The 14255-nt window shown below is 36.7% G+C and overlaps 1 protein-coding gene across 14 annotated transcripts in view; it reads right to left on the reverse strand.

Moving 5' to 3' along the window:
* ERC1 (ELKS/RAB6-interacting/CAST family member 1) overlaps window positions 1–14255 on the reverse strand; it is a 302503-nt gene that overhangs the window by 59454 nt on the left and 228794 nt on the right. For all 14 annotated transcript variants that reach the window (XM_012732452.1, XM_012732450.1, XM_004692830.2 and 11 more), the window contains one exon: window positions 11815–11959. In XM_012732452.1, coding sequence (XP_012587906.1) covers window positions 11815–11959 — 145 coding nt within the window. The remainder of the gene's footprint in view (window positions 1–11814; window positions 11960–14255) is intronic.

Genomic DNA, 14255 nt, shown 5'->3' on the forward strand with positions numbered 1-14255 from the left:
AAACCAGGTCCGGCTTTTCTTAAAAAAAGTTTAAATTATACAAAGTATCTTAAATGATCTAATCTATTTAAGGTTGTCAAAATACTTCATTATCTTATGATAAAATAACTGAAAAACTGACTTCTAGAAATAAATGAAACATCAGTCATAGATTCTGACATAGGATGGATATCCATTAAAGATCACCGAGAGAATTAGGATTGACTAAAAGATATTAGTCAGCAAAATCAGTGGAAGGTATCCAGGAAAGCCAGGAGAGAGGCAGGGCTTTCATCTCCAGCTGACAGTAACAAAGCTTTTCCTTCATAGCTCAGTGGAGACAGAAGTAGAGCGGAGGAAAATTCTAGAATTCAAGCTCCATCAGGCAGTAATAAGGTGGTCCTCTCCTGGGAAAGTCAGAAGAGGCTGAGTGGAAAAGCCAGGACTTCCACTACTATACAGCAGTAATGTTAGCAAACCTTTCACTCTCTACCTTCACGAACAGTTTGGAGGGGCAAGGGTATGTCAGTTATGAACTATGAAGCTATAAACTCATCCCTGGGACCACGAGAAACAGGGAGCTATCACCCTTGTGTGCCAACAGAGGCCAAGTGGGGAACCAGGATCTACCTCTTACTGAATAATAATGAGGCAGCATCTTCCTCTTCCCCTTTTAGAGTATATTAAAGGATCAGCTAAGGGCCTTCCCTGGTGGTACAATGGGTTGGGGTGCAGCACTGCAAGCTGGCTGCAGCCGCTTCAGTACAAGTTCGATTCCCCCACCCAGGAGGTGACCCACGTGGTGCAGAAGACCTCCCCTGAACTGCCCACTGCTCCCCTCAGCAGAGTACTCCATAGATCTCCCTGTTCTGCTCCCCACTCTGTCTCTGGTGAATCCTCTCATTGCCCCTGCACCTCTGGTGTGTACCCCAGTTCTGTATACATATATAAATAAATCTTTTTTATTCATTTATTTTTTTAATTAATAATATAACAGTTTATTTTTACATCATTTTGTACATTTTTATAAATAAATATTTAATAAAAAAAGAATCAGCTAAAACATAATAGAAAATTTAAATAAGATCCGGAGGCTCTGACACAATACACAAAATGTCCAGGTTTTAATAAAAAATTACTTATCATACCAAGAGCCAGGAAGATCTCAAACTTAATGGGGAAAGAAAAGACAATTTTATCATGTTTAATGGCAAAGCAGGGACCAGAACATTTTTCTTGCCAAGAGGAGTGAATAGTTGGGCAGCATCTAAGTTATCATAATTGAACTGCTGAAGGGTCAGAAAAGGTCAGCACCTGTCCTAGAAGGACTTAAGTTGTCCCAACAATTGCTCCCCCCATTAAGCTTATCCTCAATATTTTCATTCATCTTTTCTCCCCTGACCCCTTACTTCTGGAACCTTTGGGGGTGAATTAAGGTGAGGCTAGGAAGCGGAGATCTATGTGTGTGAAGGTGACTTCAATTCACATAAACAGCTACTAGAAAACTTCCGGATTGTGAGCAACTATCCAAGTTTTAATATTTGCAGCAATTTGACAATGGCAGATCTACAACTGGGTTCACCCTAAACTCCTGTTTGAAAATTTTTATTTTGGTGGTAAACAGTCCTTCCCTTCCCTAGAAGAACTGACCCTAGATTTCCTCGGTATGTTCAGATACATTTTCTTCATTTCTTTCCTATTTTTAGGTTAGGAAAACTTTCTGTGCTCCCCAAAGCATTTATGAAGTCAACATTACCCTGACACCAAAACTGGACAAAGACATCATCAAAGTAAAAAAAAAGAAAAAGAAAAAAAAAAGACCACTATTCCTGGTTAACATAGAAGTAAAGATCCTCAATCAAATCTTAGCAAAAAGAACAATAACACATTGAAAGGATCATATATTTATTCCCGGGATGCAATAATGGCTCAACATATGCAAATTAATGAAATTTACCATATTAACAAAAGCCAAACAATGTGTCAGATCAAATAGATAAAGAAAAGGTATCTGACAAGATTCAGTATACATTTATGATAAAAATTCTTAGTAAAATGGGGATAGAAGAAATATACCTCAACATGAAAAGAGCGACAAATGGCGAACACACAGAAAGAAAGCATCATATGCAAAGGTGAGAAACTGAAAGCCTTTTCTTTAGATCAGGTACATGGCAAAGATGTCCACTCTCACCACTACATCTCAATGTAGGGCACAGCCAGCGCAATTAGATAAGACAAAGATATGAAAGGTATCCATTTGGAAAACAAGTAAAATTATCACTATTTGCGAATGACATGATAATGGGCACTTAAAATCCTAGAGATTCCTCTTTAAAAAAGTAACCAAAATCTATTAGAAATATAAATCAGTATATTAATGTAGCAAGCTACAAAAACAATATTGAAGCTGTTACATGCTTAAATGCAAATAATGAAGTAGGAGAGAAAGATTAAAAAACAATGATTTACAGTAGTTTCAAATAATATTAAATCCGGAGCTCTTTCCAGCTGCTTTTGTCTGTGCAAGCCTATTCTTCTCCTTTATTTTCCTTAATATAACTGTCCTTTTAAAAAAATAAAGTATTAAATACCTGCAAATAGACATAAGAAGAGTGAAAAGACCTATTCAATGAAAAGTGCCAGACCAATTGCTAAAAGAAATAAAAGATACAATGAAATGTAAAGGTATTCCATGATCCTGGACAGGAAGAATTAACATAGTTAAGATGTCTACTTAACCCAAAGCAACACATGGATTCAATATATTCTCCATCAAAGTTTTAATGGAATTCTTCAAAGAAATAGAGTTAACATTACTGAAATTTATATAGAAGCATGCAAAACCCAAAATAGTCAAAGTAATCTTGACAAAAAAGGGAGGAATGGTGATGTCACGATTCTAGACCTCAAACTATATTACAAGGCTATTGTTATCAAAACAGGATAGTATTGGATTAAAAACAGACACACAGACCAAGCAGTAGCACTGCAGCCCAAAATTAAACACACTTTTATAAGGACTGTCACTTTTGAGAAAGGAGCCAAGAGTGTACAGTGGAGAAAAGAAGTATCTTCAACAAATGGTTCTAGAAAAACTGGACAGCCACATACATAAAAATGAAACTAGATCACTATCTCACACCATACATAAAATTTAACTCAAAATGGATTAAAAAATTGGATGCAATATTAAAAGCCATGAAATACACTGAAGAAAACAGAGGCAAAACACTCCATGACATTAGCTTCAGGGATGTCTTGACTCTAATGGAAAGGAAAATAAAAGCAAACATAAACAGATGGGCTACATCAAACTGAAGAGCTTGTGTAGTGAAGGAAACTATCAACAAAAGAAAAAGATACCCTACTGAATGGGAGGAAATATTTGCACACTGTGCATCTGACAAGGAGCTATATCCAATATCTACAAAGAACTTACATAAGTCAATAAAAAACCTAATCAAAAAAGGGGAGAACAGCTAAATGACACATCTTAAAAGAAGACATACAGGTGGCCGAGAGGCATATGAAAAAATGCTTAACATCACTTATCACTTGTGAATTGTGTATCAAAACCATAATGCGGTTCCACTTTACTCCTGAGAAATGGCTCAAATCAAAAAACAAACAAACAAACAAAAAACCCAGAAACAAATATTGTTAAGGTTGTGGAGAAAAAGGAAACCTGATACACTGTTAGTGGGAATGGAGACTGGTTCAGACCCGACAGAAAACAGCATGGAGGTTCCTCAAAATATTAAAAATAGATCTACTGGATGGCCCAGCAATTCCACTCTAAATTATCTACCTAAAGAATGTGAAAATAGTAACTTGAGAGACCACTATTCCTATTTACAATGTTCACTGTTGACCTATTTACAATAGCCATGTAACAGAAACAACCTAAGTGTCCAATGACAGCAGACTCTATTAAGGTGTGATTATATATTATTCAGCCATATCAAAGAAGATAACTCCTGCCATATGTGACAAATTGGATGGAGCTGGAGAGGATTATGCTAAATGAAATAAGTTTTCACTCATATGTGGAATGTAGAAAAACAAAAGAACAGACAAAACTAAACCAAAGTAGCCCTAGAAATATGACTGCAGAACTTAAACTACTAAAGGGGGAATATGGGGTGGGGCTGGTGTGGTAACAAAGAAGGGAAAGGATCCAAGGGTCTACAGCAAAGGACTATGGACTATGGGTGCTTTGGTGACAGATATCTGAGGAGGTAGGAACATATTCTCTTAAATCATACATTGTGTTGTAAACTAATGTTATCACAATAAAATACACAGAAAACTTCCTGTCACACATACAGTTCTTTCCCATTTAGATAGATTACACTAAATATTAATTTTATAATCTCAGAATTTATTTAAACTTAGCATTCTGAAAAATCATTTATTTTTCAAGTTATTGATTTATTAACCAAAATTAATGAGTCAGTTGGTGTTTACTATATAGTTGATTTAAAACAACTAGCTAAGGGTCCGTTCTAATTTATCATGAGATAGATTTACCACTAAACAGGCTAAATTATGATTGTTAAGATTCTTTTATAGCTAATTACTAGTCATAAGATAGAATATTTGTTACTAAGATTCGAAGAATTTCCCAAAGTAAATAAAATTTTAAACCAAGCTCCTTAATATTTAAAAGTATAATTTAAATATCAAAGAATAGTTAATAAAATAAATATACTTCAAGTGCATAAGTAAACCTATCCAAGAGTTTAAAAAAAAAAAAAGGTACTATATATTTTTGCTAAGGGATTGAATGCATAAAGACTGAAAACTTTAAATGCTTTAAGGGAAGTGGAGAACATAACCTGGAATTGATAGGATTTAAATGGAATTGCTTTAAGAATTTTTTAAGCCTATATTTATTATAGGCTATATTTATTATATACCTCGTAAGAAAATTATTATTAGCACTTACACCTCCCAAAACAGGGCTTGGCTCAATCAATGTTAGCTACTGTTATCTTTGAGATCACCAGTGGTATGAATACTGCTTTCTAGAAAGTCCTATAGCAGTAGAGATGATTTAACCTGATCATGTGAATTATAGCTTCTGATTAAAATACTAATTATTATAAGGCCATTCTGCTAAAGTTGTTTATATAATAGCACTCCTTAAAGGCAAATATCACTCAATTTCATATGTACTTTAATAAATTTGAATAAGACAAGAAGAGTTAGCAGAGAAGAGTTTCTACAGAATATACTGGTCTAATTGATTCCCACCAAGAGAAGTTTATGGGGGTAGGGGAGGAGTAGGTAACCAGCCTCAAACCAATCTCTCTAGTTTTACTTATGCCTAATGAGATCCTCAGAGAAAGGTCAATGTACACAGGAAGCAAGGCCGTAACTCATGTCACCAGACAGCAATAGCAGCAGCAGCAGGAATAGGAGACACATCAAATCTACATTGATTTATTTGCATTGAGACAATTCAAGAAGAATCAGGAAACTCCGAAGATTTATAAATCCCCCATGGCAATATAAATGGCAGCAGTTTGACAATAGGAAGGGCAAAGTTAGATTTGATGCTAAGAAAGAAAGAGTCTTATCAGTTTTTGTGAAGACTTTTCCTACATCTGGAATTGATGACAAAAAAGATGTAACAGATGGATGAAGGGAGACTCGGAGGAATCCAGATTTCCCCACATCTCCCAGACTCTGGACTTCACTCCCATAAACAAAATTTGTCCAAATATGATCTATTTCTTTGTAACAAAAAAGGTTTTAAGAGGGTATTAATGAGGGTTTGTTTTTCAATTTCAAAATGTAATACTTTCATAAAATAAGCAAATTTCTATACAGATTTTAAAATTTCTTAGCTTTTACTTTATAATTGCTTCTCTTAACTCTACCTCTAAGCCAGCAGTAGGCAAATAATAGGAAAATATTTATATAAGGACCTGGATTCTCTAGAGAGAAATGGATGCATGAATAACAAGGGAGTCACATCTTGCATGGTGACAAGCTGAAATTAAAAGTAGCTGCCTCTGTAGACAAAGCATGTGACCCCAGGTTCATCGCAATTCGCTCCCTCCTGCTAGACACTGCTTTCATTTATGATATCTGCACAGCACATTTAAGCCTAGGATTAGGTACTATCAGATATTTAAACAGTACTTTGTAATTGTGAAGTGTATATATTAGTTATCAGTGCTCAAGATTATACAACTGGTTATTAACAGAATTGAGGCTAGAGCTCGGGGCTCTTGGTACTTAGTTTAGTGCTGTTTTTACGTCACCACATTGCTTGATACAAACAAGCCATGATCACTAATGGGAATTTCTGTAATTAAATAAATGATCACAGCAACGTGAGTAATCTGCCTCAGAATAAACAGTATTAAGAACAACTCTAATACAATTTGTGAATAGTTTCCCTCTGCCCCTCTCATGTTTCAAATTATACCCAAAGCAGAATGAATATGTGAGTGAAAAAAAGCATAGGATGGCTTTGTTAATGATAAAGGAAAAAATGGTGTTCATGGCTAGGAAATTCCAAACTACAAAAAGATGAGTTTTGAAGTGAAGATTAAAGAAGAGATTAAAATGAGGAAGTACAAAGTGATTCCAGAGGTAAAGACAGTGAATAGGAAATGTTTTGCATTCAGCTCCTTTCAAATAAGTCTGGAAACCATCAGGAAAAATCTAGGAGACTTTATTGTTTGTAGTGTTTTAGAGAAAGAGTGATATATAAATATATACTAATCTACTAGGATAATGAAAAAGAGATTAACATTTTTTATCTGACCAAGTTGCTAGGACTGTTAAAATCATTAAATACGAATTGAAGTATAATATTCTGTCAAATTTAAATCTTGCACACCATAACTAGAGGATGGTTTCTACTTTCTAGGATCACAAAGTCACCCTCAGGAGATGATGTCACACAGAGCAGCAGAGAAGTGCACACTTGTGTGTAAAGTAAATACAGAAGGAGGCTCTGTCAAGTGCAACACACAAGGGTCAGGCCTGCTCAGCATAGTGACCCTTAATCCACCTATCATTCTTTCACTGAGCAAAATGGAAACTGACCGTTTGTTCAGCAAATATGAACTAAGGACAAATTAAAATTAGCTTAGACCTCTTAAAATGAGAAAGACTGAAATATCAGAAATTGTATGATAAATTACTGATGAAATTTTTTTGCTTCATTTTCTTGTATATGAAAGTACAGCTTCTCTGTCAAATTTCTTTGAAAGCCTACTGTATCTATATTTGCTGAATAAAACACCTGAACTTGGAGTAGTGGGAAATCCTTAAGGGCCATGACTGTTTTACTGACCCCTGTTTTTCCTAGCACTAAGGAGAAAGTCTGCTGTATATTGAACACTAAGTAATTGGTGAATTTTGCCTAATGAATTTAAAAGAGTCTGAAGGGATCTGTTGATACTAAAAGGAATACGTCAAGAAGATGTTCCTGGACAGTGGGAAGTGCTGAGTTTTGAATTAGCTAACCCTGGTGTTCCAATAGATCTTGTAAGCTCTCTATATTGAAGGGCAGATGTTTTCCTCGCATAAGCCTTTGATAGTTACGGATGATTTGTACCTTGATTTTACCCTCTGTGAAGAAGAACTAGACAATTGATAACGCTATCCTTACAGAAGAGCTTGTTTGAAAAAGATAAAAACATTTTGTCAACATATCAAAAGGGGCAAATCAATGTTCTTTAATATCAGAGACTGCTAAATTTGAACATTTAAATGAAAAAAATGTGAGGTCATCCTCACTTTGTAAAGCTCTGAAAAAATTCAGGTCCTAGAAAATGGAAATACAGATGGTATAAATCACAGATGCTGGGAATCATTTTCGTAATAAATTATGAATTCAAGAAATTTATATTTAAGAAGAAGAGGTTAAAGCCTAAAACATTTTATATGATATAATTCAGAAGAAGCAAATGAATTTTTTAAAAAGTAACTGATAATAAACTTGTGCTTTTCATTATTAGTAAATTGATTACCTACTTTCTGAGACCTAATTTAGCATTACAGAAAGTCGAATATTTGCCTAGGGAACTCAGAGTTGAGATGTTCATTCTGAATACCATTTCCAGGGTATTCTAGGATTATGAGAAATTAACATGTAGATGGCTGCTGTCAGATTACTTTGAAAAGCATAATGATTTTCTAAGTTTTTGTTTTCTCCAAAAAGAAGCTAATCTTGAAAAGCAATTAAAGCAGTCCAAATTTTAAGTGGGTGGTAAATTAAATATCCTTTAAGAATAATCATTTCGGATCCATCGGCCCCTGAGAGGCCTATTATGACTAACTGCTCTCAGAGGAGACTGTTATTATTCCTTAATTCATGAATGCCATGGTCACAGGTGATGAAACCTTAGGGGTACTAGAACTTGAGTAGATTCACTTAACCCTCTGTAAAAGTCAAACAAACTGGCCACATGGTCTACTTTATGGGTAGCTGGCAGGTCAGAACATCCCTTTATTGCCCATAAGTTAGGGATTTAGAGGGTCACACTGTCTTATGATCACTTGGAATATGAACAGCCTCCATATACTCAAGGTGGTCAATGCTTCTGGGAGTCTGGCTCTTGGTCTTGAGGAGCACTTTGTGACTGCTCAACATAGGTGGAATATGAGGCATTCCTGGTGTATGCTGAAACGCAGCATGTTGAGTTCTGACAGAGTACTGTCATCTCCAATAAAAGAAAATTCTACGTTACTGTTTTGTAACTCTGGATTGATATAACATCTCTTAGTAAGATGGGCCAATCACACCATTTCGTTTGTTTCAGATCTTCTTAGGCAGGAAGAAAAGGGAGGAATCAGTGTATAAACACCCTTTCCTTTCTCTCAGGGAGAGTATGTAAGGGTCATAAAAACTTGAAATAGCATTGTTTGAAATGCTATAATTCCAACACAACCTTTCTAACCACCAGCTGTCTGGAATTCCCATGTAAGATAATAAGAGTAAGAAAAGACTTGGTTATAATTCCAGTTCCAACTGCTTGGTGCCCATGGAAATTTAGCCACAGAATAAAATCTTTTGGGACCTCATGTGCTTTTTGCTCCATCTACATAATGAGGATATTACTACTAGAATTGTGAGGGTTAGAATGGTGTATATAAAGGAGCTAAATCGGCATGATAGAACAAAGGCGACGTGTGGGAGTGTACTTTCATATACATCTGAAAAGTCATACTATACTAGTCAGGGGTAGGAGGAAAGGGATGTATGGAAATGGCAAGTCACAGAGCCATAACAAAAAGTGAGTGACAGAGAATATATGCTGGGAGTGATGATTTCTCTAGAGCCGAGAATGCTGGGCCTGAAGACATTTAAATGATATCTGTGATAAAACGTAGTATTTAAGACATTAGAATTATTTTTTAAATGCTGTATTATTGCAGTATCATTTAAAAAAAAGAAGAAAAGAGGATAAGAACTACTACTGTTTGTTTTTCTAACTGCTTTGAGAAAGATCTCTCAGGGGAACAGAACACAACTGAAGTTGTGTAACTGACACAGTCCTCCTCTCCTCTCAATGTAGCACCATCATGTAGGTCTCACTGTGGAGCAGGGATCCTTAAAAGGGAACAGAAGAGGAATCTACACTCTCCAGCTTTGCTACCCTATTTGAATTTACACCAGTCCTGTGAAGTAGGTAAAGCTATCCGATTTTATAGACGAGTAACATGAATCTCAGAGACGTACTCTAACTGACTAAAGGGATAGCTAGAGTTGCAACATAAGTTTGATAACTCTCTACCAGGCTGTTATTGTGAAGAAAGACATTGGTTTCTGTAAACATAATATTTAACACACAGTAAGATACTCAATGAATCTGAAATGAATGGGCAAATAAATCACGTAATGTGGGAATAATCTGCTGAAGCTGTCAGCAGGAAGATATGGTTAGGCTAGGGACTACCCTCTAGGGAACGGTTTCGCCAAATACTCAGAACAACTAGTATTTTAAACATTACACACTGGGAGTTTCTGTAAGGCAAATACTGTGTCTTTATATCCCTCACATCTAGAAAGTGTTGGAATAAAGAAAATATTGTCAGACATTCGATCCTAATGCAGATTACAAAATTGTAGTTGTAAATGAGATTGTCTGGATCCAAAACAAATCAGCTTAAGTTTATAACCTTTACTCTTAAAATGTGATGGTTCACTTTTAAAAACAGAAAAAAGCCATCCAGCCTGTCTTAAAGAGCCCAACCTGCCCAGTCACATTTGCCTGAAGCACACAGGGGCAGAGTCAGGCTTCATACTAACCTCAAAGACAATATGGAGGTTGCAAAACTCTTGTGGTGAAGAGAGGAAAATAAATGCTGAGAGAAAGGACATCTTGTGATAGCTGCTATGGCCTAACAGGCTACATTAATGCTTTCCAGGGTTCCGAGTTTACAAGAAACCCAGCGCGGGTGCTTGCCGGTCACAGTGGGGGCTTCTTCATGACTTATAACCTGAACACACTGGCTGGCACCCACCACAGCACATCTGGAGTTTGTTAGACAACCTTTAGTTCTTATTTTCTTCATTGGCCCTGGCCCCTTCCTCTGATGCAGCCTCTCCAAATGCTGCTTAGCCATGAGTGAGTCAAGGAGACAAGCTACCCTGGGGGGTAAGTAAATTGGGACCATCTTAGAGGATGACCCCAAATCTGTAAATCCCTTGTTGCTTCACCTCTTTCTGATGATAGGAATCGCACACAGATGCCAAGAACCCATCAGGCAGTGGCAGCTCCATTTACTGGAAGGCCTGGTCAATGCTGACTGCTTCCTTGTTAGGAAATGGCCTTTAGATTGAGATACATTCCAGCAATTCAAGGACTAGAAGCTTTAAATTAAAACAACATTGATGCCATATCCTTTTTCCAAAAGGCTTCTCCCTTGTCCAAAAGTTAGTACACACACTTAGAGAAATTAAAGAATGAAAATATCTTTGGCAAGACTTCTTCCTTCCTGCTCACAGCATCCCAAAACATTTTGTGAGGGCAGGAATGTGAAACTACATGGAATGGAGACAGAAAAACACTGTTAGAAAGGCCTCCCAAGTACAGCCTTATCTTTCTCCTTACACAGATTACATCACCACCGAGTATTTAGGGTATACATTGAGATAGAAAGGTGTTAGGAAGTTTTAAGATACTCCTTTCTAAGGTTGTAGTTAAGGGATTAATTAACCTCCTTAACTCTCATCTAATGAAAACATACAGACATGAGAGTCAAGTAATCAAAAACCCCTGTGAATGAGCAACAGTACCCTGTGCTGGTAGACACTCTATTTGGTTCCTTAAGATAAAGGGCCACAAAGTACTGAATCAGATGTCCATATAGTTAGACCTAACTACTGAGACCTAATCTCACTAAGTTCTTATTTTCACAGATGAAAGGCATTCACAGAAAGTAAACATTAGGTTTTGTGAAGGCTTAGATTGGAAAAGGAAAAAAGCCTTGCTCTTATCTTCAGAGTTTACCCATCCCTGAATAACCGGAAGTTTTTAAATAAATCTATTCTTAGAACCTACTACAATCAGAAACTGATTTGGTGCAAAAAAAGAGTCTTTTTAAAATTTCAAGTGGGCATATTTTTACTAGTATCATCTAGTCTTTGAAAAAAGTAACAGCAACATTCTTACAGGAGATTCACATCTTCCAAAACAGCCTTTACCAAGCATACTGTTTCCTACACAGTGGGAAGATTAAGTCTGCACACACAATAACATAAGACTCAGATTCTACTATGGGACACAAGACCTTAAAACACGAGTTGGCAAACACATAGGTAGAGGATGGTGTCAAAGTCAGTCTGCTGGCGTTTAATCCTACCTGCTGCTTGAGTTGCTGCACCAGACGATCCTTCTCCCGCTTTAGTGCAGCCACTTCCTCTTGGGTCTTCTTCTTAGATGATGAAAGTTCCAAAAGAGCTATATTGGCATCTTTTTCACTAATGGCAGCCAGAAGAGCTTCTTGTCTGCAAAAGAAAGAAAATGCCAACACTTATATTTAACCCCCCAACAAGCTTTTGAAGTCACTATTACTCTTACACCATTTCATAGGTGATAACACTTAGAATGTACATAGGTTGCCCATGGCTCAAATTAGAAATAAAAGGTATAGCCAGGAACCCCATTTGGTTCTTTCTGACTCTAAATGTCTTTATCATGTTGATATACAGCCATCTTAATGTACAGGTCCTAAAAATGTTACAGTTAAATGTGAAAAGTACAGTTAATGACTTTTTCTTTTAATAAGAGTAATTCTGACCCCATACCCTTTATCCATTTAACTGATGGGTATTCTGTAGCTTCCAGGCAAACTGAAGCATTCCTGAAAATTAAAATATTTTGATGTGTAAAGTGTAAGACAAATTGTGTATGTTGGCAAATAAGGTTTAGAAACACAGCCATCTGTCCCAGGGACATTTTGAACATCTATACTTCTTTTTATCACATCATGCAAATAAGTTTCCAGTTACAGCTTGATTTGGCAACGATCTGCACACTTTGAAACAATAATTTGAACTGTACAAATTCCTTGTGGTTTGGTCAACTACTCTTTGGTTTACATCCAGGGAGGGAAGGTGGGACTGAGTAGGGAGGTAGATATGAGAAATTTATAAAATAATCAGACTGCAGTTGGTAAACAAGTAGTCTCCTACCCCAAAATGCATTCCTTAAAAGCTGTCTTTTAAGTACATCATCTGTAGGGAGACAGATTTGATTTACAGTAACTATTTAAGTGGCCTGAGCTTTTGACCTGAGGAAATGCTCAATCTGAGACTGCACTGCCCAAGTTTAACCTTGCTTCTGTCTTTTGTTAAGATAATTATGCTTCAACAGCAGTCATATGGAAGAGTTTTAGTTCAGCCACAAATTGGAAGACTATCTTTTGAACATTGTGATAGGGATTTTCTTTATTCTGGATATAGGTAGGTACATGTCTGCTGAACAAGCACAACTAACATATGGAGACATAGATCAGTTTAGATAATGGAAATACAGATTTATTTAACTAGTTTTTTTTTTTTTTTTTAAAGATTTATTTATTTATTTGTGCATACAGAACTGGGGTACAGGCCAGAGGCTCAGGGGCGGTGAGAGGCTTCACCAGAGACAGAGTGGGGAGCAGAACAGGCAGATTGACAAAGTACACTGCTGAGGGAAGCAGCAGGCGGGCCAGGAGAGGTCTGGCTCGCCATGTGGTCTCCTCCGGGGCAGGCGGCAGGCGGGAATCGAACTCATGCGGAAGCGGCTTCAGATTCTCAGTGCTGCGCTTCAACCCGCTGCGCCACCAGGGAGGCCCTATTTAACTAGTTTTAGCTATTGTAAGGGAAGAAGATTCTCACTGACCCAAGTATAACTTTCCACTGTCCCCACCAGCTAAATAATTCTAAGAAATAGCAGATGGCTTCTACCATGAAGGTCCAGTCAACACCAAAGGGATAACGATAGTCTAAATATATCTACTGACCACTTGTAAAAAATATGTTAAGTGGTAAAGTGAGCTTAAAGGTGAAGGAGTTCAAGATGGTCTCTCTATGCACAGTTTCCTGTTGGCTGCTGTCATCTGTTCCTTTTTGGGAAGCTCAATGACTGACGAAGCTGGAACAAGAAATGTACTTTCTCAGTCGGAGTGCCGTATTTCTTTGCACCAATAGGGAGATTCACACATTCAGCAGCAGGCATAAGTAACAGAAGATGAAAGACAAATTACTCTATCCAGTCAGTCATGAGCATCTCAGTTGAACGCAAGTACTAAGAAGGTGTGATCTCTGAGTTCCACTCTAAGTTTAAGCATCACAATTTGAAATCATTAAATTTATTCTGTATTACTAAAATATCTTCACTGAATTCCAAGTTCTTTTATAAATAATATACTTGGCCAGCTAACGTGGTACAGTTAATCTCTAGGGTAAAATGTCACATTCCCAAACTGAAATATGATATAACAGGTGACAATTCATATTCTAAATTTTAAAATAAAGGATGTGACATTGGAGTCTGAGTCACTGGAATAGTACCTTTTTAGTAAGATACATAAATTGATGTGTTTTCTTCTCACATACAATTCAAGCAGAGATTTTATGTCACTTAAGCTATTTCTTTTTTATTGAGCATTGATAATATACATGAACTGCACAGAGTCAAAAGTTCTCTCCAGGATTCTCACTCTAAAAATTCCCCAACAGATTAGCATACCATTGCCCTCTTCATTTGAAAAAATACTTTTATAGTGATTTCTACATGTGAATGTGCTTAAGAAGGGCA

The sequence above is a fragment of the Condylura cristata genome, unplaced genomic scaffold (assembly GCF_000260355.1).
Source record: "Condylura cristata isolate star-nosed mole 26May11 unplaced genomic scaffold, ConCri1.0 scaffold00034, whole genome shotgun sequence".
NCBI classification, from domain to species: Eukaryota; Metazoa; Chordata; class Mammalia; order Eulipotyphla; family Talpidae; genus Condylura; species Condylura cristata.